Source organism: Babylonia areolata, chromosome 20, assembly GCF_041734735.1.
Source record: "Babylonia areolata isolate BAREFJ2019XMU chromosome 20, ASM4173473v1, whole genome shotgun sequence".
Lineage (NCBI taxonomy): Eukaryota > Metazoa > Mollusca > Gastropoda > Neogastropoda > Buccinidae > Babylonia > Babylonia areolata.
In genome coordinates, this window is record NC_134895.1 from 18,631,337 (window position 1) to 18,658,529 (window position 27,193).

The following is a 27,193-nucleotide window of genomic DNA, read 5'->3' on the forward strand; positions in this document are numbered from 1 at the left end:
GCACATTTTCAGCAACTTCTTTTTTTTTCTTTTTATTGTTGTTGTTCATGGCAAACTCAAAAAGGTTTAAAAAAAAATTATTATCATTAAGCAAAGCAAAATAAAATAAAATACAATGAGTATAATCGTAATGTTTAAATCCAGACAACTGAAAAACGACTACTAACAAGACAAAAAGAGTATCAGCGTGGCCTGATATGTGTGTGTGTGTGTGTGTGTGTGTGTGTGTGTGTGTGATAGAGAGAGAGAGAGAGAGAGGGGGGGGGGAGATGCTTGCATATATATAGCTCAGTTGTCTGAGCACAGGATTTACGTCCAGAAGGTTACGAGTTTGAATCTCCTTTCCTACGCAATCGTTTTATCCCCTGTCGGCCATATCGCCCGTTGTGGGCGTCGATGTCGATGTTAAAACCGGAGTGCAACTCATTAATTCCGGAAGAGATGAAAGGAGATTCCGAGAGGGCTCTGAGAGAGAGAAAATGAATGAATGAATCGATTTTATTTCTGAGGATAATAAATAAACACAGAGTGGTTTTTTTTTTTCATCTACCACTCGAAAGGGGGAAAGCATACCAAGAAAAGAAAAATCCTAAGGAAAAGAACTTACAAACAAAAGACAAAAAAATGACAAGAAAAAAAAATCGTCACATTCAAACATCAAAATCATTACCAAAAATTGATGCACAATCGCATACACGTGCGTACTCACAATATATATATTCGACACACAGACAGACACAAAGAGAGAGAGAGAGAGAGAAAGAGGGGCAGACAGAGAGACAGACAGACAGGGTGGAGGGATAGAGGGGCAAGGGGTATTGCTGTAGCTCTGGCTGACAGACGTGGACTGGGAGGGGGTATAGCTTGGGGAAAAGACCCAACGAAAAAAAGTTTAGGGTCCCAAGCAACGCGCCACAACACGGCAATGAACCTGGCAATTGCTACAGGGTCCTGACGTCGGTATATATCTCACCCTCATCTACCCCCCCTCCGCCACCCCTCCTTCCTTCAACCCCTCACCTCTCTTCCAACTCTCTTCCTCCTCACCTCACTGCAACCTCCCCTACCCTTGAAAAAAAGAAGAAAAAAGAAGAAGAAAAAAACCCCAAACCTCTTTGATGTCGTCCTCTTTCATGTTTTAATGGCTCTCCCCTCCAGGCCATGGAGTTCCACCCACCCTCCCTCTCTCCTACTGCCTACGCACCCACCCACCACTCCTCCCTCCCTCACTCCCGTGTCTATATCTATCTATCTCTTGTCCCTCCATATACTTTGCTACAGTAGCTGTATGCGTAGCTGTCTGCGCCGCGTAGTAACAAGTAGTAATGCGTATAGTAGCTGCAGGCCTATCTGTTGCTGCAGCCAGCAGTGTTTTAGGCTCTCGACAACCACCAACACAAAGCTATAGCGTTTTGTCAGCGAAACTGCAACAACTGATTTCATACACACGCAAATACTGCATACGCCCACCCTCCACTGTTTTGTTGCTTTGCATAGGGGCTAACAGCAGCGAGCAGAGCTGGCGGGCGGGCGCTGCGTCGCTCAAAGCGGTACGTACGTACAGTCGCGAGAATCCAGATACAGCCAGAGACCCTAGACTACCTCTCCATGTTCCTTGCCTGATACCAGTGAAACGACTCCCCCTGCTTCTTTTCTTCAGCCCCTTTCTTTAGTTCAGTTCTGACAGACCCTTTCTAAATGACGGGGTTTCTTTCTTGGTTTTTAAACAGTATTTCATTTGAAAAGGTCACAGTTAAAAAAAACACACAATGAACTGGACAGGGCAACAAGAAAGTAATATTATGTCCCCGTCATAATATTCGTTCTTATAAAAAAAATTCTTTCTTCATCTTTGCTTCTTCCTGTTCTTCTTCGTGGTATTTTCTTATTTTTGTTTGAACTTTCCACCCCCCGTTATTCTGCCAGTTTCCTTCTTCCTCTTATGTGTGGTATAGGCTAGTAGAACTGACTGACTGACGAGATGTGGGACAGCACTGTGTGAGTGGGCATCCCATGTGAGGAGAGAGAGAGAGAGCGCGCGCGCGCGCGCGTGTGTGTGTGTGTGCGTGCGTGCGCGCGTGCGCGCGTGTGTGTGTGTGTGTGTGTGTGTGTGTGTGCGCGCACGCGTGCATGCATGCGTGTATGTATGTATGTGTGTGTGTGTGTGTGTGTGTGTGTGTAAGAGAGAATGGGGAGGATGGGGGGTTGCGGGACTGACCCGAAAACGAAAACAAAAGAAAGTACATGAATACTAATGCAGCACATATGACACTATTCCACACTACACCCCTTCTCCCTTCCTTCGTCCTCTTACTGCCTCCCACCATCCTCACTCCCTCTCCTACTCCGATCCCGACCCTATCTATATCTCTTCCCCCAAAACACACGCACACATACACACACGCTGCAGTGCCGCACAAAGCTGAAAAGTGCAGGTAAGGTGGTGTAGTGGTGGTGGTGGTCCCCGCTATCACGGCCCGTCAGCAGTCCCAAGGAACAGTGATAAACTGGAGACCAGTGACAGTCCGAAAACAAACTGATACAAACCAAGGCCTGCCTTTCTCATCACTACGTTGTTGCCCTCTCTCCATCTCACTCAGTTCTAGATGGGAAAACCCAGAAACCCACCCAGTCAATGAGGAGAGAGAGAGAGAGAGAGAGGGAAAGAGGAGCTGAGAGAGAATATTGATGGCATTTTGAGGGGCGGGAGTTTAGGGGTGGGTGGGGTGGAGGTGTCGACAGGAGGTATGGGTATTCAAAATTTGAAGTATACTGCGAATACTGAATGTAGTATTAGTAATAGTAAAACAAACATACAAACAAAAAGACAAAATTGTGATGGCACAGTATTAAAGAAGAAGAAGAAGAAGAAAAGAAGAAAAAAAGGACGAAATATGGGGTGATCTTTCGCATACACATACAACAAACGAACCCCCTTGCCCCCTTTCAGAATTTGAAGGTGAACTACATGACGCTGCCATGGAAATTTTCAACACTGCTCTTCTGATATTTCGTTTCAAGCTGTCCACAATTCAAGGTTTGGTGACGTCCAGCGGTGGTGAACATGAAAACCATGGGAAAACAAACAAACAGATGTACGCTTGTAAACTTAAGCATTTTGTGTGCTTTCAACCACAACAAAAAGCAACATCAGTACTGTCATCTTACTGTCGTGACATCCCATTCCCCCACCCGTCCCAATCCACCCTCTTAACGCCTCAGCTCCCTCCTCCTCTCCCCACTTACAAACAACATTACAACAGCAGCATCAACAACAACAACAAAAAAACATACCCACATCCACATTTAACCAATCCGGCAGTCATCAACACTCGAACAAGTGATCACCTGCCATGAGATCGCAAAAGCATTGAATACTTCTTTTCATCCATTTTCCAACATCTATAATTTGTATAAACCGAGCTGACAGGCCTTCCAGCTTACTGACTGCACCGCTTCATACTAAAAAAGTAGTGTTGGCTCAACTAATTCATGGCCAGAAGACGTCACAAACGGTCAGTCACAAGGTCAGTTGTTTGAGAGCACAGACAAAACGAGACACTGAAAGACATGGGGCATTATTCAAAATAAAATAGTAAAAACAATAACAAAAAACACCAACAAACTTTAAAAACAGTACAAAAAAACAAAAACAAAACAAAAACAAAACAAACAACAACAACAAAAAACAAAAAAACAACAAACCCAAACTCTCAACTAATGCTCTGTTTTAATGTTCTTGCTCCACTCAAGCTAATAACCGCTTTCTTTTAAGCTTAAACTATACCCCATCCCCCGTCTCTAACACACACACACACACACACACACACACACACGTCAGTTGGGGCTGAGGGACATGGTGTAGCATTCCAACGTCTCCCTCTCTCTCTGATCCCCCGCCGCCCCTTCACCCCTCTCCCTCTCTTTCTGTATCTCCTCGGCCTCCACCCATCCACCTGGCCTATCAAGAGACAGTCTTTTATCTTTATGTAGCTACGCAGGCCTAATGAGGTAAGCAGTTGTCATTAAGCAATACTTCGGAAAACACATCCAAGGAAGAACCCTTTGGGCTTCAAACAGCCGTACCGGTAGGGGTAGGCTGATGAAAGAGGAAGGCACCACTTTCAAAGCTAACATTTAGATAGGACATATCGATGGGGTATGGGAACGAACAGCGTGAGCGAGGAGGACTGGGTCGCGTGACGAGGAGGGTGCACGATGAGTAAGGATGACGATGATGATGGTGTTGGAGAAAGAGGTGATTAAACGAGAAAGGAGGATAGGTATATTAAACAAAATGGGAAACAATGATGACAACCCACCCTCAATGAGAATGGAGGAGAGGAATGGGAAACAAAATGGAAAACAGAGATGAGAACCTACCCTCAATGAGAATGGAGGAGAGGAATGGGAAACAAAATGGGAAACAGAGATGACCCCCCCCCCCCCCCACCCCAATAAGAAAGGAGGAGAGGGATGGGAAACAAAATGGGAAACAGAGATGACAACCCGCCCTCAATAAGAAAAGAGGAGAGGAAAGGGAAACAAAAAGGGAAACAGAGATAGACCCCCCCCACCCCCCCGTCCCTCTATCAGTGAGAAATGAGGAGAGGGATGGAAAACAAATGTGAAACAGAGATGACCCCCCCCCCCCTCCTCAATAATAAAGGAGGAGAGGGATGGGAAACAAGAAAGGAAACAGAGATGACCTCCCCCACCCTCTATCAATGAGAAAGGAGAAGAATGGGAAACAAAAAGGGAAACAGAGATGGTCCCCCCTCCCCTCTATCAATGAGAAAGGAGGAAAGGGATGGGAAACAAAACGGGAAACAGAGATGACCCCCCCCCCCCCCCCTCCATCAATGAGAAAGCAGGAGAGGGCTGGGAAACAAAAAGGGAAACAGAGATGACAACCTCCCCACCCCTCACTCCCTCCCCATCTGCACCCCTGCAAGGAAAAAACTTTTTGTTGGTATGTTCAATACCGAAAAGAAAACACATCGGGACGTCCTGCCCCTCCGAACGCTCTCAAGTCACATGAATGTTCCTTACTCCCAGCCCTCACGAACCCTTCCTATCCACCTCTCCTTTAGCTAGCACACACAAGCTCTTTATTTCCACCAGCGGCGAAGCACACAACGACTTATCACAGACAAAGATCTTGTAACGATGTTACGGCGTGGTTTAGCAGCAGCACCACCACCACCAGCAGCAGCAGCAGCAGCAGGAGCACAAGAAACAGCAGCAGCAAACAGCAACAACTGCAGTTGTGTGTGTGTGTGTGTGTGTGGTGGCCACAGAGGGCCAGCGTAGATGGGGCTGATACAGCACATCGTCGGCACTCATAACATACAAACACACCCGTTGCCTTTCTGCACGATTTTGTTTTGTTTTGTTTTTTGATGTCCTGTGGCCTGGCCTGCATTCACATACACACACGCACACACACACACACACATACACATGAACACACACGCGCGTGCGCGTGCACACACAGACACAAACGCACACACACATATACACATACATGCAGACACACTTCCACACGCGCACACACCCACATGTGCATGTCCTCGCACGCAAACATACGTGTTTGATCATGAACACCTGATAATCATCCGCAAAAGGAATTGTGTGATTAACTGATATACTGAAAATAAATGCAGGTGCGCATGCACATGTGCGTGTTTGTATGCTGGTGCGTGTGTGCGTACACATATGCCCTGGTGTGTACACCTGCGCATGCAAGTATACTTGCATGCATGTGTATATAAATGTGAAAATGTCACCAGTAGTAAGCTCATGAGAAATTATTACCCAGATTTTGCAAGAGCCTTTCCCTGAACACAAATGATAAACGAATTTGATTTTTCCAATATGGTTTAGACAAAGAAAGTGGATGGGACCAGCTAACTCTTGTCATGATCTGACAAAACTAAATTTGAGAATATGACCAAGTTAAGTAATGAAATATCTGTTCAAAATAGTATTCACAAAAGTTCTTGCTTTCATATCATCCACAGAGAAAAAAAAAAGTTGACGACAGTGGCTTTATCTGGAAAACAAACAAAAAACAACAACAAAAACCCAACTACAAAGCAAACACCAAACCCATACATCTACAAACTGCAACAGAAGATCGAAAACAACCCCAGACTTCCCACAGATATACATATCTATAACTTTCAATCTCATGATGAACCAGACCACAAACTCATTAAGATGATGCAGGTGCAGCCTGCATCACCTCTACATATTAAAAAAGAGAAAAAAAGAAAAGAAAAGAAATATATGTGCAAACAGTATTTGTATTTTGAGGCCCACGATGATAATGGAGTGGGCAACTAGTAGTCATTCCCGTTTTTAAAATTTCTCTGCCTTCATATCAGAGTGAAATTAGCAAATGTTTCAAAGATTGCTAATGGAAACTGAATGGAAAAAAAAAAGCAAAAAAAAGCACACACACACGGGAATGGACCAGCATGCAAATAAATGGGGATGGCAGAGAAAGATTAAAGGATAAATTATGAATTTTTAAAATACACTTTCGCAAGAGTTTTGAAAAAGAAAAGAGTTTCATCTTTGATCTGTTCCCCATGTTTACTTCTTTGGGGAACCCTCACAGAGAGGGTACAGAAAGGAAATCCGTCCCTAATCGTCCTTGCTCATGTTCTCCTCAAACAACTAATCTTGGCCCTGTCTTTTCCTGGCAAACAGAAGAAAGGGTCAACTGGTTTAACTTTTCAAATGCTCTCTCTCTCTCTTTCAAACTGTAGCTTGCTTGCTTTTTTTTTTTTTTACTCCCATTTTTTCCCCCTGTCTGCTTTGATAGAAAGCCTTCTCGGTAGGTCTTTCTGTTTCTTTCTCACCCCTGCTTCACTCCCGACTTAAAGACGGGGGCCCCAGGTGAAGGAAGTGAGAAAACAGGCGCGGGGACCGCTCCACAATTTATGAGGGAGCTTTGCGAAAACAACATCAAAGAGAGGACTCGGGGTCCGCCGCGGCGCAAAGGGACCCCTTCCTCCCCCATCCCCTTTCCTCTTCTTTCAAGGACTGCACCTCCTCTCTCCTCCCCACAACTTCCCAGAGTTTCGCCTTCTCTCTCTCTCTCTCTTCTGTTTTCATGATTGTAAAGCGTTTCCACAGGCCCAACACACGCCCGTAGTGGTGGTGCGTTGGTTGCTACTTCTGTTTCTGGTTCATTTCTCCCCTCAACCTCCCAACCCCTTCCGACGCCCCCCCCCCCCCCCCCACCCACACCCCCGTCTACCCCCCCGACCCTTTCCCCCCCCCTTCCAATCCCCGCCCCCCATCTCCCTACCCCTCTCGATCCTGATATGGCGTACGCGGTCGGCTAGGCTGGTAGCCTCGCAAAAGCAGACATGAACTTTCTCTCTCTCTCTGTCTGTCTTGTCTGTCCCCCTCCAATGAACGCCCTCCCACTTTCTCTTCTCTCCCAATGAACCCCATAATTTCCACTTTAATGTAGCAGGTCAAATATCTCTAACACCTAGCACTCCGAAGGCACACAAAAAGATATTAATCCATCGCCGCAGTCAGATTGCTTGTCTAAACCAAAAGCATTATTGTGTTCATCGAACGGGAGGTATATCACTTCACTGGGGGAAAAAAAGAAGAAAAAAAAGGGCTTTCCTTATGTGGACGCGCATGTGTAATGTAAGTGCGAGCACGTGTGTGAGCGGGGAAGGGGGGTGGGGGTGTGTGAGAAGAGACAGGGCGTCGGTGGTGGGAGGTGAAGGAAGTCTGATCAGCGAACAAAGAAAGAGTGCATGTACAAAAGGATGGGGAGGGGGCGGAAGGAGATGAAGAGGGGAGGATGATGCGGTGGAGGGGGTGTAGTGGGAGTGGGGTTGGGATGGTGGGGGTGAAAAACGGACCGAAGACTTGGGGAGTGGGCATGGAGTCAATGGCATGGAGTCAGTGGCCCGAGGGAAGGAAGCTTGAGTGAAATACCTGCCCGCCCCGCCTGGTCAACTGGCGTGCATGTGGGGGCCTTCTTCGCTACTGGGTGTTGTGTTACTGCTGCACTCTCTGTCCTTCCCAAAGGGAGCTAGGTTATTAGTGGAGGTGAATAGGGTAGGCTGAGAGAGGTGGGGGAATATCGGATGGCAAAACGAATGCACCAGTCCACAAGTATGGTCATCCATCGAAACTGCTGAAACAGCAGCACTTTGCTGCTCAAGCTTCCCGCCCTTCTCCTTCCCTTTTACCCCCCCCCCCCCCTCCCGTCCCTTACCCCCCCCCACCCCCCACCTCCTCTTCACCCCTCTCATTTTACGTTTTGTGTTTAGGAGTGGGTGCATGCATAATATATCTCTGTGCATATATGTATGCATATATGATTCCCAGATGACAAATAAATACATAATAAACAAGTGCTGAAAAGACGCCCCCTCCCACCTCCCCCCCAATGGTGACCATCACACCATCTCTTCAAACAAAAAACGAAAAAACAAAATAACGGACAACAACAACAAAAACCCACAAAAAACACCACCACCAAGAACAAAAAAATACAAAATACTTAATACATAAACACACACACACGGCATACACTAAGAGACAAAGCCTGCATCAGAGTTCTAACATGTGATAGCTCCCAGAGAACCACCTTTTTTTAATCTTTTTTTTTCATACTCTGCTCTGGGCTTTGAAGGTAAGAATGAACCATCAAAAAGTATACAACCTGCAATATTATTATGTCCCCACACTCCTACTGCAAGCAATACAAAAAATGTAAGTGGTATTTGATTAACATGATGTGGATTTTAAATTGAAGGCGATCTAAGAGTGACAAGAAGTGGCCCTAGAAAACCTCTTTTCAAGTGGGCATAAAGGAACTGACAAATCTGAAGCAGGAGCAAACGAGGTTTAGTAGTGCTCCCAAAGCAGATGACCCAAAACAGGACAGAAATCAAAATGGTGGAAAGGGTGATGAAGCACAGACATGAATAACAATCAGCTCCTACACGTACAAACAAAATTCAACACATCCTGCACTCCCTAATACTGATGCCAAAAGACAGTGTGAAGACATACATCATTACAAAAAAATGAAAAAAACCAACAAAAAACAAAAAAACAAAAAACAAAAAATCAAAGCAAAATACCATTAACTCCACCACTTGTATAAGCTAATCCAGAAACTGCTGTAACTTTGATTTTCCAACACGAGCATTGACATCGGAGCTGATAAAACCATCAAAAGCGCAAAGGACAACTGCATCACTTAAAAACCTCTGTACACTTGAATTCACTAATTATACATCGACTCCAAATTTGCTCCAAGCCAAGGCAACATCAGAATTGTTCACTCTGCAGAACTTGAGCTTCATCAGTTTGGTAATGTGGGAGTATAAAGTAGTTACACATGTCTAAATGAATGCAAACAACACACCCTTATAGAACACAAAATGAAAACATTCAGTCAAACCATGTACAGATGTAGACATGCAGTATCTCACCTGTGTCTGGTGTCATGGATGTTATGACAACTGTGGCGGTTGCGGGGTGCAGTAGGGGAGTGGCAGTCGCCAAGCCATCGGAAACTGCTGGCAGGAAACTCATTGTGAAGGCCCAGCACTGAGATGAAATACTGCCACTTGAGACTTGGAAAATAATGCGTATTGCTTCGCCACACTGAAACAACAAAGACAATGAATCATTAATGACAGCTGAGTGCCATCAACAAGTCTGTGGTTGGTATATCCCTAAAGTACTGGGAAAGTAAAAAAAAAAAAAAAAAAAAAAAGAAGAAAAAAAAAAGAAGGTTATGTCAGTTAAGCAGTCAAACTCAAAGCCATATCAGATACACACACACAAACTAAATCTGCTCTTCAAGTAAAAACCCATTCATGGATATTCAAATGACATGGTGACATGTTTCAAACTTGACACAAATACTAACACCAAACATTGGTTAAAAAAAACCCAAAAAAACCCCCAAAAAACATGGAGCGAGAGAGGCAAACTGAAAATGTTATGATTGAAATCATTGCTCATGAAAACAGCAAGGTAGGCAGAGATGAGTAACTTAAGCATGAATGGAGAGGCAGCCTGTGATGTCCCTATCCTGAACTACTCAAGCGGAAGATTGCACCACAGAACAGCAGCAGGTCTTGTGAGTGCTGTACTACAGCCAGGCATCTTCCATCTTCAGTCCATATAACAGCAGTATGGCTTGAGAATGTGTACACACAAGCCCATACACACACACGTGTGTGTGTGTGTGTGTGTGTGTGTGTGTGTGTATACAAAGAGTGGCAATCAGTTTGAAAAATAAAAAATTACAAAAAAGCTGAAGAAAATTTCCACCTTTTCCTATATTCTGTACTAAAAACAAAGTGGAGGTGACGGTCATCTAAATCTTCGGTAAGCTTGCATATTATATGTATTGTGGGTTCATGTGTTTCTGTGTGTTGTGAGAGTGAAAGAATGAGTGAGAGCTATGTATTATGGGTTGATTTGTGTGTGTGTGTGTGTGTGTGTGTGTGTGTGTGTGTGTGTGTGTGTGTGTGTGTGTGTGTGTGTGTATGTCTGTGTATTGCAGAAATGAAACAGCAAGTGAGAGAGAGATAGAAAGTTATGACTAGAGGATGGGACTACAACTTCTACAAGGAAGCAGCTCCTGCATCTGGAAGAATAAACCATCAGGAAGCTGGCTTTTCACTAAACTCTCTCTATCCTGGTCTTTGATGGGTGATTGGGGACACTCAGAATCACAGATAGGCAGGCATAGTGAGATATTATGGGTGGGGTGAAGCCAGGTATGTATTCATTTATTTATCTCTTTCTGAAAAAAATGATGTTTATCATTTATCAATGTGTAAAGATGATGATGATCACATAACAAAACATTACGAAAGTGAGCTTTCAATTTTTTTTTTTTTTTAACAGGGATGTGAAACATAGCTAAATAGTGACAAATAAGACTGAGCTTTACTGGTGGCATAAAATCTACAACAGGATTTTATTTATTATTTTTTTAAGTGGCTTGCCATTAATAAGTCAGTGAATTAAACTGGAAATTAATTCGTTATAGCTAAAAAACAATAAAAAGATTATTTTTTTCCTTTATCTGTGTAGCTTTCAGTCTGACATATATTATTCCCAAGCAATGAAGGAACTATACTGTTCAGAACTGAATTTGAATTGGAACAATCGTCTCTCCAAAATCGCCTTCCTCCTTTAACACATCCTCTTTCCCATCTTCCTCCTCATCCCTGTTTCCTTTTTTATTCTATTTTATTTTTTGCATTTACAGCACCAACATTGCTTTCAACTGTGCTGTTATCAGTTCTGCTGGCAACTTCATTATCAGCATCGATGGTCGTCATCATCATTGACGCAACTGCAGATTCTGTATCTTCTGATGTTCAGGGGTTCAAAAGAGGAAGGCTGCTGCTGGTCTAATGCTTTCATCTCTTGACAGGAAAACTCCAGTGTTTTGCTCTTCTCCTTTTTTTTATATTCTATTTTTTTTGTGTGTGTGGGAGGGAAGAGGCCCCTTCTCTCTTAACCCCTCCCCTCCCCCCACCCCTCCTCCCCCCTTTGCACTCTCTCTGGGAAGAGAAGGATGGTGCAGTTCCAAGCTGTAGGGGTTGTTCCGCTACATGATGTTCCTGGCCTTTTTTCTGTTGCTCTGTCATGCTCTTCTCTTTTCATCGTATTTTTTCAACCCTTCATTCCACGTCTTCTCCCCCACCCACCCCTTTTTTTTCTGTGACCTTTCTACCTCTGTGAAACAAAGTTTGTTCACATACTTTTTGACATTTTCTTTGTTTTTTAGCATTTCTTTCACAGACAACTTATATTTTCATTTCTAAAGGAAAGAAAGATGTGTCAATAAAGAAATATGACTGGGTTGCTATTTCCTATCCACTACCCTCTCCTAGTACAGAGAGACGACAGAGGCAAAAAGTGAGAGAGAGAACGAGAGATAGTGGGTGGGTAGGGGGGTACCGGGTGGGTAACAGACAGGTGGTGAGAGAGTAGGAGAGGGGCATCGAATGAAGAGAGGGGAAAAAGAAGAGAGAGAGAGAGAGAGAGAGAGATCAAAGCGGGTGTTTGTTTTGCCAGTGCCGAGCGCAGCCAGCAAGCCTGGCAAGACACAACCACTTCAAATAACTGCTGCTGCTGCTGCTGCCCCTGACGGCTGCTGCCACGCATCTCTTTCTCCCTCTTTTTTCCCTTCTTCTCTGTTCGCCCCACTCGCCCGTCATTACTGTATTGGTGGGAGCCTCTTCACAGCAGTGTGACGAGTAGAGCACTGCATCTCTCTCTCTCTCTCATTGCATGTCTCTTTCGTCCCTCACATTTTCTTTCTGCCTGTGTCATGCGGGCTGTGTGCCTCATATACATGAACAGTCTATTCTGGGTGCTGGCCCCTACTGTCTGCCCCTCAAACTTGTGGACATGGTCATGCGCATGCACACACGCCACGGACATAATTGTGTACATGCGTGCGTGCTTGTGCCGTGTGCGTGTGCGCGTGTGTGCTCGCGCGCGCATACGCGTGTGTTTGCACGCTCATATGTGTCCATGCGTACATGCATGTGTATGTACTCGTGTGTGCGTGCATAATTATGTACCGATTGCACATGGGTGCCATATATATGGCATGCATTCTCCAATCACCCCTGTCCCACCCACAACACCCCCCTGCCCCACACTATACATCCACCTTACCCTACATCTCATCCCTCCCCACCCCATCCGCCCAACTTCACTTCCCCAACGACTTCAGAGCGTGCGTTGCGGTTATCAGTTGATCAGAGTAGATTAGCCCTACACGGTAGCCCCTTAATGAAAGAGGCAATTAGCGCTGCGGGCGCGGGCAGGCAATTTCGATGCGTGTTTGATGTTGTTCCCGCAGCCCGCCATAAACATCCCCTTGGGAATGACATTAGCGCGTGCAGTTGTTGTTTTTTTTCACCTTTTTTTGTGATTATAAAATATACATCGGGGGCTTCGCCCGTCCAGCAAAGTACATTCATTTCCGCAGAAGGGGCCACGCACGAACGAACGTGATGTGCGTGTTTTCGCTTTTGAAAGTGTGCATACATATCAGCGAGGATTGAGAACACACAAAGCATTAGATGTCACCGAACGCTTCATGTATACGAGAAATAGTGCTGCATACATATTACCCTATTTTTGCGTCAATGCAGCGCAAGAAAGGGTAGGTTACTAAGACATGGTAACAACTTTATGAACGCGCGCGCGCGCACACACACACACACACAGAATCAGATCTCATCCACAACAACACTAATGAACTCTGAACAGAACTTGTTCACAAATCTTTCTTGTTATCTTTTTTATATATACTAATTTGAACTCCATCCAAATTGTCTTCCCCCCTCGTAATGAGTGAAAAATGTTCTTTCTTCGTTATCTTCCTATACGTTCATGTGCTTCACTCCCACACTCATTGCTGTCTGCCCATGTGCTATTATACTGTGTAAGGTCGTTTTCACCTCACTGATTAGGCCGCTACTATGCGTTTTGGGGTATGTGGGTAAATATGTCAAAAGATTTCGGACGAAGATTTTGGCTCGTAGAGGGGGATGGGGGTGGGAGGTTCGTTTCTTGTATTTTTTCCCCCAATGTTTCGACGAAAATACATAGCATATAGCAACGGAGGTAAGTACGACTAAAGTTCAGATTTAATGCTGATGCTTTTTTTTCTGTTCAATCTTAAAAAAACAAAAACAAAAAAACTAACAAAAAGAAAACCCACATATATATATGCGTAAATTATATATATCTACACACACACACGCGCGCGCGCACACACACACACACACACACACATCGCATGCATACAACCACATATAAACAGGAAAGTAAATGGTATGTCTGAAGTGTGAGGAAAACCGACGAAATCACAAAGAAATATTCATCTCTTTTTTCTGTTTCTTTCTCTCTTTCTTTTCTTTTCCTATTCCGTACCCTTTCTTTTTTTTTCTTTTTTTGGATACATATTCATTTTCACTCTGTCTATTTTAAGCATCCTTTTTTCTTTCACTTTCCGTGTTTTTGTACCTTTTTCTTTCAGTCTTCCGTTTCTGTATACCTGCACCACCACCATTACCACCACCCCCTACCTACACACACAAACACACACACGTACATACTTTCTCCACCGCCCAATGTCTACATACGCTGGGGTTTTCAAGTCCGGAGATTCCCACACCCTCACCACTCTCCACCCACCCTCACCCCACTCTAACCCTAACCCACACACACCCATCCCCTCATCCACCCCACTCCATCTTGGCTTTCCTTTCTTCTTGTCTTTTTCCCTCCTCTTTCTTTTTCTTCTACTTCTCCTATCCTTCTTCCCCCTTTTATTTTCGTTCTAGCCCCTCGTCACAAGGTGGAATATTCATGGCGTTGGCGTGCCTGTCATCTTACGTCCATAAATCCTAACTTTATGCCCCCGCTTTGTGTGCCGGGGAGAAAGAGACGCTGGGACAGTACAGAGGGAGGGGAGGGGAGGGGGGGGGGGGGTTAGTCACTGAACTGGCTGCAGCACTTCTCCCCTTTACCAGCCAGCCATAGCAGGGCCAGGCAAGGAAAGGCAAGGCAAAATATGGCAGGGTAGGATAGGGTAGGGTAGGGTAGGCAAGCAAAGGCCCTACACACACTCAGTTGGTGCGATTTTCTTCTTGTAGGCGCGCACACACACACACACACACACACACTTTCACGTACGTGCACACCGACAAAAACGCACAAATACGCTCACAACAGAGAGAGAGAGAGAGAGAGAGAGAGACGCACATTCAAGTTTTCCTCTGTCATCTTCTGTATAACTAACTTACAACATACACGCAAACGCGCGTGAGTGCACGAACATCTTTGAAGTCTGAATGCCTAGAACAAAACAACAACCTGCTATCACTTTTTGATTAAACGACCTTCACAAACACGTGTCACGCATTTCCAAATGAACATAAAAACAACAGCACTCATGCAAGCATTGATGCATCCATGGAGACGCACATGCAATCACCGAGAGACACAAGCGCATTCGCACACGCACACACACACACACACGCGCGCGCGCACAGAGTCAAAATGTTAAAGTTGGCCAAAACATAACTTCACACACGAGCGCTTTCAACCCCTCACCCCAACCTCGCCCTCCTCCTTGCAACCCCGCCCCTTCCCTCCTCCCCCAACCCTCCTCTCCCCCTCCCCCCGCACACTACAGAACACTACACCCCCTTCCCGAAAGCACTTCCCCATCTCCTGGTCGGGGCCCATGCAGGCAAGGCAATATAGGACAGCGAAACGCACACATCAAACAGAGCACGACAGCCTCCCGTCATAAAATGTCTGAACGTTCTTTTTTCTTTCCCTCCTTGCAACTTTCCTCGCCCAACCTTTTTTTTTTTCCTTTCTTTCTTTTCTTCTTATTCTTATTTTTACGACTTTCTTTCTTTCTCCTTTTAACCATTACAACCACAACAACCGAGGCTCTCTCTCTCTCTCTCTGCCGTTCTCTCTGTATGTGTTTCTTCTCTTCTCTCGTGGTCTTCTCGACTTGTCTTTGTATACATAAATATAATTTTTTTTTTATCTTTTCAACTTCTTTCCATTTTTCTTTTTATTAAAAAAAAAAAAAAAAAAAATCATTTGGTGGGAAGCTCTCCTGAGCCAGCCAGCTAGCAGCTTGGTTGCTTGCTCCCTGGGACGGCAATGAAAATTCCAAGCACTGGGAGACAGACGAAAAGCAGTACAGTCATAAACTGAAAGCGGGAGGGCGCGAGAGCACAAAAAAGTGTAAAAAAAAAAAAAAAATTGAGCGGGAGAGAGAGAGAGAGAGAGAGAGAGGGGGGGGGGGGGGGGGGGAGAGGGAGGAAGTGTGGAGGGAACAACAACCCCTTTCTTGACTTGTTCACTCCTTTTCTTTCCTCAACTCAGAAACAAACAAGCAGACAATTAACGCGCGCACACACGCGAACACACACACAACGTCTAATATCACTCAAAGTGAAAAAGCGACACACACACACACTCAACCCCCCCCCCCCCCCCCCCCCCCCCTCCACACACACAAACATTCTGTTTCAGGGATTGCGGAGAAATGACATTCGCCCGAAAGAATGACTGTGTGTGTGTGTGTGTGTACGCGCGCGCGGTATCTCATTCTGCGGGCATGAATATTTGTGTACGTCCACACGCACACACACGGAGTTTTAAGACCGGTAGAGGAGAGGTTAGCAGGAGGAGGAGGAGAAGGAGAAGGAGGAGGAGGAAGCCGAACGAACAAGACATAAGAAGTAAAGTGGGAAGGACGGAGTTGGTCGACAAGGCGATGTCGTTCGTGGCCAAGGTTTCCATTCTGTCTACCCTGGCTCCACCCGTGTCGTAAAGTCAGCCATTCCCTCTGTCACTAACTTCTTCACGCTTTCTTCCTCAGTCACCCTTCGTGTACACCCCTTCGGAAGTGGTATTGTATACTGTAGTGATGGTGGGAAGCAGGTGGGGGTGGGAAATTGCTGGGAAAGAAATGTAGGAAGGACACTGAGAGAGGAAGAGGAAATGCTTGTTTCTTTTTGTCAACATTCTTCTTAGGTAGGTTCAATTCATGAAACCTCTTCTTTTCAGAGATGAACTGTTACCCTCAAACATTATGCTTCCAGGTTTATCCATCTTCTTTTTATTTATTTATTGGTTCATTTATTCATTTATTTATTTATTCATATTCATTCATTAATCTTTGAGAAGATGTGTCGTGGGTGGGGGTGTGAAGGGAGGTGTGTTAATATTTGTCTTCCTGGCTATTGCTTTTTCGTTTATCTATTTATCTATTTTGATTTTGTTCTTTCTATTGATCTTTTCTATAGGTGATGTATGTCTTGAAGAAACAGAGGGGGGCGTTTTGGAGCCGGTTGGTAAGATTTTTTTCTACCCCATTAAACCTTTTCACTTGCCTTTGAGTCTGTACCTACTCTCTGTCACATGTTAGTCCGACCATTTGTCAGTGTGCAAAAGACAAACAGAAAAAACTGATGACCCTTCTCTACCGACAAAAAGAAAAGAGAAACAATTGCATACCTCATGGCAAGAGTGCATCACGTGCACTTGGAACAATATGCATGCAATTGAAACAACATGCACATTCTATACCCTTCATTGTTTCCCAGCCATTTGAAAAGTCAAGGTTTCTTGTGCCAGAAAACAAAGAAGTCTTTTGTCCTTGTGATTTGGAAGTTTCAAGCCAAAGAATGGACTTGTTCTCATGACTGGCTGCAAGAATTTTGATTCCACCACCCCACCCACTCGCTTAGTGGCAAAGCAAATTTTGATTCCTCTACGTAAATGTGCCAATATTGTCCCCATTCCCTCCCCTCTGAAATGGAATGAAGGAAGTGCTCTTAGCACTTCTTGAAGAAAAAAAAATCAACAAACGAAAAATCTGAGTCGCTAAATTCCTCATCTCCAATATGCAATGTACAGCAATCTTTCACTTCTCCTCTGTACAGGGGAGTGCTGTTTTACAGGCAATTAGATTCTACACAGATCTCTGTATTTCACTGGTCTTGCCATTTTCTTTCACCAGTTTTGTGAGAAATAAAGACCGCGAGAGAGATAGAGACAAAGTTGAAAAAAATCTTGTCTGGCCTCTGGCCCATAAGATGAGAGATGACATGAGCCAGAGAGCTAGAGAGCTACAGAGAGAGACAGACAGAGAGAGAGAGAGAGAGAGAGAGAGAGAGAGAGAGAGAGAGAGAGAGAGAGAGAGAACAAGAACAAACTTGCTTGATTCTGAAAATGGAATAAACATACACACATCTTCACATTCACTGATTCAACCCCTCAGGGTGAAGAAAGAAACGAAATAAAAACATGTCAAATCATTGACGGCAGGATGGGATAAATGCACAGACATAATTATATATGTATACACACACACATCTATGTATGCAAATATTCACTGAGCAAAAGAAATGGACAGAAAAAAAAGAAAAGACTAAAGAGAAAGAGAGAGAAAAAAAAAAAAAGAAGAAAAAAAAGAAGAAGAGAAAAACAAAAAGTGAGAAAAAAAAGAGGGAGAACAAGCCAAGTGAAGCCTGTTGTTCTGGTTTAGATACAATGGGTGGCAGAGGCTGGAAGCTGCAAAATATTAACATTCAAAACACACTGCTTCCTCCCCTTTTCACTCTGTGTGACAGCCCCGCCTGATTTACCATCACCACAACCCCCACGGCCCCCCATGTCCCCTCCCCTCCCCCCAAAGACAACCTCACCCCCCTTCCATTGCCACTCAACCAACCTGAAACCCTACCACATCTTACTTCCTCCCTTTTTCTCTTCTTTACATTTTGCTACAGTTACATACCGCCCCCCACCCCCAACCCGCCCTTCCTTCTCTGTGTGTGGAACGCATGTGTGTGTGTGTGTGTGTGTGTGTGAAGTCAAAGTCAGAATTTGATTTTCAGATAGTAAATTGAACAAACAACAACTGCTGTGTGTTTGCGTGCACATGTGCATATTTACTTATGCATGCATAATATGTGTGTGTATTTGTTGTGTGTGTGTGAGTGTGTGCAGCATGGATGCATGCATTTTGTGTGTTGTGCATTATATGTGTGTGCATGGTTGTGTGTGTACGTGAGAATGAGAAGGAGGGGAGAAGAGAGATGTAAATTCATTGGAATAATCTAACGTGAATTCTGAAAAAACAAACAAACAAACAAACAAAAGGAACCCACAGAATTATGACCCTTCATTTAACTTTTGAGGATGGGCGATTTCTTTCCTCCCCCCCCCTTTATTGTCAAAAGTTTTTTTTTCAATGATACAAGACCTATCTAAATGAAACTTTCATTGGATAGAGATATATCTTGATTCCTAAAATTGCCAGCAAGTCTCCAAAATGTTTCTTCGTACTCCCCCCACCACCCACCAGCCCCCACCCACCCTCTGCAACTCACAGGAACTGCAGAGACAGGAAGAGAACAGACACTGGGACAGGCTGAAGCGAAAACAAGTGAGAACAGACAGCAGGCAATAAACATACAAGTCGAGGCTTATTGTTTTAAATCAAAGAGACCCTGTCGGTTCCAGAAGACACGCTGAGGAAGACAGTGAGGAGGGTGGTGAGGGTGGGGGTGGGTAGTGTGAGTGTGGGGTGTGTGGGAGGGGGTGGGTGGGGGGAGACTGAGAGAGCAACGCCTCGAAACACTCTCACTTTTGTCTGTTCTTGTTGCAGTCTATTCCAAGACCCCATCCTCTTCCTCCTATACCCCAGTCCTCAACCATCCATCCCTTCCCATCCAACACCCCTCTCTTTCTCTCTCTGTGTCTGTTGTGTTTGTTGCCGGAGGACGGTGTGGGGTGGGAAACAAAGCTGGTGGGCAGAAACAGGAGAAATGGCAAGAGCCTCCACATTTTACAGCTGAGTCAATAGTCAAATGTCTGCACTCCCTTAGGACTCAACTCCCAACCCTGCCACCCTCTCCCCTCCCCGACAAACCCTCCACATCCCTTCCTCCCACAATCCATCCCTTCCCCCCTTCCACCATGCAGCACTGCAGTCTAAATCACTACTACCCCCAGGTCGCACCTCCACACTCACTTCCCCTCACGAATGGGCCTTCAAGCACCCCCGCCCACCACCTCCGTGATAATCAAAACCACACATCAGTAGCAGTACACAACACTACACAACACACATAGTTCTGAAAAAGTAACAGGCTGCGGGGTCCGCATATTGTCATCCAGTTTGTTTTTTCTGTGTGGTTGGTTGCAAACACACCAGTCAACAGCCAGCTAGCTAGAACTGCAAGCCAGAGATGAGAGGATGAGGGAATGGAGGGTGTTGGGGAACTAGAGAAGGGGTGAAGGGTTGGGGGTGGAGGCGTGGAGGGGATGGAGGGATGTGTGAAGCTTTTCCAAGGTTTCAATGACTGATGGCAAAACAAAAAAAGGGGGGAGGGGGTGGGGGGATAAAAAAAAAGAAGAAGTATATATATGAAAAAAAAATCTAAATATTACAACAAAAGTTATTTAGTGTTTCCCTGATTTTCTTGAAATTCTACCTCCAAAAATGTTAATCGTTTGTGAATAAAACATAACAAAGTGTGAGCGCTGATCCGGTGATTCTTTCTCTTTTTTTTCCCCCTTCCCACTCCCAGTGAGTAGAGATGAAAAACAAACATCATGAACAGACAATCAACTTCACACAAGTTTACAGATATTACTAGTAGAACAGGCTGATCCACATAAATGCACCAAACACCCTCCTTACCTTCAGTCAAATTTCGACCTGGGTTGAAAGATCCACGGGGTATGCTGGGAGGTATGAGGTCACAACTTGTCTGTCGGTTGATCTTGCACCCGTACACACTCTCACTCCTATGAAACAAAACACCGGAAATTAACAAACAAACAAAAACAAAACAAAACAAAACAAACAAAAAAAAAAACCCAATAAAATAACAAAACATTCAGTTGTTGATAAAAAGGAGCAATAAGAAGCATCAAAGTGTACATCATACTATGTTGAGCAAGGACTTGCCTGTGTGGTATTTTCTTCCACAAAACACACATTTGCACTCATATAAAACTCTTGTGCACACACACGCATATCACTATCTACTAGTATAAGTAACACAAGGAGGCATCACTGCGTTTGGATAAATCCATATAGGCTACACCACATCTGCCAAGCAGATGCCTGACCAGCAGCATAACCCAACAAGATTAGTCAGGCCTTGAGAAAAAGAAAAAAAACAAGCAAAACAAAAAACAACAACAACAAAAAAAAACAACAACAAAAAAAACCCAAAAAAACAACAACAACAACAATAAATGAAAATAAAATAAAAGGACAATAATGACAATATACAAGCAAATAAACGTAAAACATGCAGACACACATACACATGTATAACAGATATGCAACAAACATGCAGTTTCACAGATATGAAACACAAACAAATACACATAAACTTACATGAGACTCGAACCACACACACACACACACAAATTACCCTGCACTCCCCCCTCCCCTCCACACACTCATTTCTAGGCTACGTATTGCAACTTCCATGGCACAAACATACACACACACACACACACACATGCACACTTACTTGTACAAGCCTTACTTGTACAAGCACACACACATACGCCCATATCCCCCACCCCCAACCCCACACATATATATATATATATATATACACAAATATATATATGCACACCCACATGTTTCAATCTTCTGTTGCTCTCACAGCACAGACATGCACACACATACATACCTCATCCTCTACACACACACACACACACACACACACGTGCACTGAGCTCTCCTGTACACTTACACACTCGCGCACGCACACACGCACAGACACAGACACAAACACAAGCACAGAGGTTGCCACTGATTGGCCGCAAGAGGGGTGGGAAAAGATCTCTGATGCCAGCAACGTTGTGTCTACCATGTTGCTCAGTCTACTGTATTTGGAAAAGCCCACAGAGACTCTGTTCCGTTATGAAGAAATTTGTGCAATGTTGGTTTGGAAATGCTGCCAATATCCGTTTGATTTGTAAAACATCGTGCTCTACCTTTCATGCTAGACTCATGGCTGCTCCCTCTCTCTACCTTTATTTCTTTGAGGATCGATGGTATGATAGCCTTGTACCTGTTCTTTTTGGTATTCTTTGACTTTTCTGAGGATTTCCGATTTTCCTAGATGTAGGCCGCTCATTGCTGTTGCGTTACCAGCAAGTCTGTCAGCTCGCTCATTTCCCTTAACACCTGCATGTCCCAGGCAGTATGACCATGTAAGCTTTTTAATCTGAAAGTTGCGCATTGCCTCATGCCACTCTGGGCTTCCCATTCCACTTTCAATTTTCTGTATGAGATTCATGTTGGTTTCTAGGCATATGGATAGATGATAGCTACTGGAGGGCATGTGCCACAGCTTCAACTTCCATCGTTAGGCTGGAGGTTGTAACTTGGTAGGCAGCATTCTCTTCCCTAATTGTTTTTTCACTTTGTTTCACAGTGAATCCCCAACCGGACTGGCCTTTCGGTGACTGAACCATCTGCGTATGTGATGATGTCCTCTCCTTTACTGTTTTCTTCTATGAGTAGCTTCACTTCTGCATTAGTTTTGCCCTCTGGCCATTCGTGACAATGTCTTCCTAGAGTGGGTGAAATGGCTGTGTTGAATAGATGATTGAGGTTTTCAGGGAACACGCATAGACATACACAATCAAATCATACGTGTACAAGTGCCTGCCCACCCCACCCCCAACCCCCTTTATGATATATAATATTATCATACACATGTGCCCACACACAATGACACATACACCCAATAACAAGTCATCTCAGCTACTACAAACAGCAACAACAATAATGACAAATCATGAAGACAGAGCAGCAGCAGCAAATGGCAGACCACTTACTTGAAGTGTTTGCAAGGGATGTTGCAACAATCATACTGTTGTGTGATGGGCTGCTTGACATGAAACTTGTACAGGTTTTCCACTGTTATTTTGTTGGTGCGTAGAACCTGTAGGTAGTTCCGGAAACGAAGCTGCAACCTCTGTGTGATCTGCAACAGGTGAGTGTGAAAATCATGAAAGAGATGGTGAAAAGAAAATTTCACAAGGAAGTTACTGAGTGATACTTGGGTCAATAGATCCAGTGCATTCCATTAAAAAAGAAAATATCTAAATTTTCACTTACCAAACTTGGCATTTTATGCAGATAATGATATCATGATCCCTTTCTAAATCTTATTTTATGTATATGATTTTTTTTGTTTACATAATACAAGTATGTAAAACAACAACAACCCCCAAAACAAACCCAAAAACGCATACATGTCTATTAAGCAATATTTCGTAATATATATATATATATATATATATATATATATATATATAAGATTTATATAAAATTTTCCTTTCACTAATTTTAGTCTGAGCAATTTGCCCTGAAATTTAGGAACAAAACCAATCTCTTACATTACTTAATAGCGAGTTACCAGCAAGCATATTTTATATATATATATTATATTCTAACCGTTAAAATTTTTGGCAAGCAAAATTTACACACAACATGAGTAAATTATTGATTCAAACATTAACAAATATTGGTGACTAAGATGGCAAAAGAAAACTCACCTCTTTCAATCGAGTATATTCATCTGTCTCCTTCTTGACATATGGAAGTGAATCAAATATTGCCTGGAACACAGATCAATCAGTCACTGTTATTCAATATCATATTAAAAAATATGTATAGTAATAGTAATTAGTACAGATATATTTGACCACACAATAAAAAAAAATGTAAAGTCCAACAACTGAACAAGTACTAAAAGTGAAAAAGCATTGCATGCATGAAATATTGAGTATGAGAAAAAAAAGCTTTTGGTTTGTGTGTGTGTGTGTGTGTGTGTGTGTGTGTGTGTGTGAGTGCCTTTTTTTTTCCTTCTATCCTATGTCAAATCAACTGATTTCTATTAATACTTAAACAGTCTTGAATCTATAGACATTGACAATACCAGTCTTGAGAGCTCAACCTAGACTTCACGTGATTTATAGACACTGACAATATCAGTCTTGAGAACTCAGCCTGGACTACATGTGATTTAATATCATGAGGCTTTGAAGCCTATAGTATATCATCTGCATAGGAATCTAACAGTGAATGTTTAAGATTTATCACCGAGGCCAGAACGATTAGACAGCAAGAGAGTCCAGAGACTGAGTGAGTGAGACTGAGAGCGAGGGTCTATCTTTCAAAGGCCAAAGGAAGGCATCAGTTCCTGTTGGTGTTATAGTATCCTTTTCCTTTGACTTTCCCTACCATCAATCTTTGAAGAAAAAAAATCCACTTCAAAGTTCAATTTCTCAATTATTCTATAAGCTGTACTTTTATTATCTATTAAGTATTCTGTGTGCTCTAATTTAATTTTTTTTAAATTTCAGATGCACACACACACCACCACACACACACACGCGCACACACAGAGTAAACTTTTACACTCAAATTACCACAATAATACCAGAAATGCAGACAGACGGACGAGACACAGACAGACAAAATAACACACAGAAGGTTATTATTTTTCCTTTTCCCACATTTTCACTCTCTATAACCTCGCTGAGTCAACAGCAGTGAAGCTCGGCAGGCCAGACCTGAAAAGCAACAAACAAACACAGCGCCGACATCAAAGGAGCGGCGCTCTTTGATGCCCGCCGTTTTATCAGTCTTGTCCAACTTTCAAGCTGCAACACGAGGCCTTTGATCGGGCTGTGGCTGACATTGATAAGACTGTCGTCAAATACCACTCTGCGCGCTGGGAAGCCCGCACAGCAATTACACCTTTTGCGCTTGCATCGCCGATCGTAATGGCTGGGGTTTGGAAGTGAAATATTTACCATCTGTCATTAGACGCGTCGACAAGATCTGATAGCTCTCTTTGGGCTCTCTTTGAACGCATACAATATAACGCCTTTGGGCTAGACAGTCGTTTAGTGTCAGGACTTGACCTGAGTATCGAGGTGACCTCTATAGTTAATGTTCCCTGAGCTCTATGTTACAATCTCACTTCTACGTTCTCTCATCTCTGTCTCTATGTTACAATCTCACTTCTACGTTCTCTCATCTCTGTCTTCTTTATTTCTTCACATTTTTGTTTGTTTGTTACAGCTATATTTTGGAACATGCAGATCAGATGATGAAGACGGGTAATTCTTTAGGGAAAGTATAATGTGGTCAGAGCGGGAGTGTTCCATTAACCCCACAGTTCAGTTCAACTGAACTGAACAGTGGGGTAAATCGAACTCCCGCTCTGACCACATAAAACGTTTCCTAATCACCCATCCTCACCATCTGATCTGCATGTTCCCAAACCTTAACCCCACACAAACTATAAGTGCAAGCCCAGAAGCGCACATTTCTACCTGGGTAACTGACAATACAGAACCTCCACAGGGGTGTGCATTTACTTCAATATAATGTAACATTTATTTGTGCATGTCAAAAAATCAGTATTGTGCGATTATCATGTACAAACCTTAAAGAATCACAATTAAATGTTTCACAATCGACAGTTACCAAGAATAATCGCAAGGCTTATTTTAAAATGAACAAACAAGCAAACAAACAAACATTTAATTTACAAAATAGTGGCGGTCACACACGCGCGCGCGTACAAAATTTGAAAAAAGAAAAAAAAAGTTATTAGTTAACAATGGTACGGATGTGCGTACTGACATGATTATGGGAAAGACATTTACATATCTTTCAATTCCAGTTTCCACAAACTCTGCTTTCCAGGACTGTTATCATCAGATCCATCTGCAAATCTACCCGACTGACAAATCCCTGTCGCTCTCCCCACGGAATACGTTACAGTTATCAATCCTAACATCGACGTCGGTCACTGAAGACACCCACAGATGACAGCCCCAACCCCATACCACCCTTCCCGCCCCTGTCAATAAATCTCCCCAACAAAGGCTGATCAAAGCAGAAGAGAAAAGGTGCCGACATTTTCTTCTTTTTTTTCTTTCTTTTTTTAAAACCCGACGCTGGATTTGTGGCTGAGTGTTTCCTTTGCAAACTGTGCACAGATGCTTCCGTGTACTGAAAAAACATGTTCGCCAGAATCCCTGAGTGCAGAGGTATTTGAGGTTATTGCGAGGTTATGATTTTTTTCTCCCCCCCCCCCTTTTGTGTGTGTGTGTGTGTGTGTGTGTGTGTGTGTGTGTGTTCTATTTGCCGTCTTTGTGGTGAGGAGAGTGGGGGAAGCACACACATGGAAATATTACTGGAATCTACCTCAACCAATTAGTAATCAACCATGAATGGTGACAATACCGATGTCAGCAAGTCTGGGTGGGGTTTGTCATCGCTTGGGTCAATGAATGGATCCAGCACATTCCACAAAAGTGAGGTTTGAACGGAACAGGGACACCTTACTAAAGTTGGTGTATCTAAGAAATTTCAGAAGCCACCATGCATTATGGTTTCACTGTGACAATCTTTCCTTCTCGATCATTTTTTTTGTTTGTTTGTTTTTGTTTTTGAGTTTGGTGGTGACTTCTGGTAAACGTTTAAAAAAAAATCTAACATTATGTTTCATTAGCAAACTGTGACAAACTAATTGGGTCATTGTGTCAACCAACTTGGCATTTCAAACAGGGAGGAAATAAACAACAAAATCAAAACAAAAAACAACATTTCTTCATTCCTTGACCCGCTCTGTGTACCCAAACGTCCTTGTCCCCCAAACGATGATGACGGTGGTTTCATGCATTTTTACTAATTTGATTTCCAACTTTTCGTCCCTGCGACTCCGCTCAACAAAGGGCAAACAGCTCCCTGTAGGCTTATAATCTTGTCAGTTCTTTTTCTTCCCCCTCACCACCTCTCTCTGTTTTTAAAAAAAAAATTTTCATTTCATTTCCACTCCCAGTTGAAATGACGCTCCAGTCTGCCTGTCTTTCACTTCCAAAGTGACCTAGCTGGCCCAACCGAGATTCCCAGTGACTGCCCCATGCAAGCGGTTTGGTTCACAGTCGTGGCTTTTTCATTCCATTTTCTTCTCCTCCCCTCAAGCCCCCCTCCCCCACCCCCACCCCCCTCACTGCCAACCCCCCACCCTCCCTCTCTTTCCCATTATTTTTTTTCCTTCCATTTCTTTTTCTAATAGTACTTCCTCTCCCGACAGAATGGGGAAAGAAGGTGAAGGAAGCGAGGTGTAGAAAATGTCGGGGTATCATGTCGTCTTTTGATGTCCACTGGGCCGTGAGGGTCCCCCCCCCCCCCCCCTAGTCAGCCGACTGGAGAAGGCAGTGATTAGAGAGGCCTGCCCGGACCAAGCCAGGCGCTCACTCCGCTCCTCCCTTACCCCCTCTACCCCCCCCCCCCCCAACCCCCCTATCGGTCTGCCTGGCTTACCCCTCTCCCATCAACACCCCCACCTCTCCACACACGTCTGACAATACCTGTACCGGGATACCTTCCACTTCCCTGCCTTGCCCCCCCCCCCCCTTTTTTTTTTTTTTTAAAGTAACTGGCCTGCTATATCAGATGAAAAAAAGATTTGGACCTGATGAGGGTGATGTATTGAGCGAGACAGTGAATATGCACATGTCTGAATAACTGTGTATGTTGGTGTGCGCG

General features: G+C 43.8%; 1 protein-coding gene across 1 annotated transcript in view; it reads right to left on the reverse strand.

Moving 5' to 3' along the window:
- The window catches only part of LOC143295292 (VWFA and cache domain-containing protein 1-like), a 75,455-nt gene that overhangs the window by 39,750 nt on the left and 8,512 nt on the right, over positions 1–27,193 (reverse strand). The window contains exons 2-5 of the mRNA XM_076606913.1: positions 23,179–23,241; positions 22,456–22,604; positions 20,288–20,394; positions 9,486–9,660 (exon numbers count right to left, since the gene is read on the reverse strand). Of these exons, the coding sequence (XP_076463028.1) occupies positions 9,486–9,660; positions 20,288–20,394; positions 22,456–22,604; positions 23,179–23,241 (494 nt within the window). The remainder of the gene's footprint in view (positions 1–9,485; positions 9,661–20,287; positions 20,395–22,455; positions 22,605–23,178; positions 23,242–27,193) is intronic.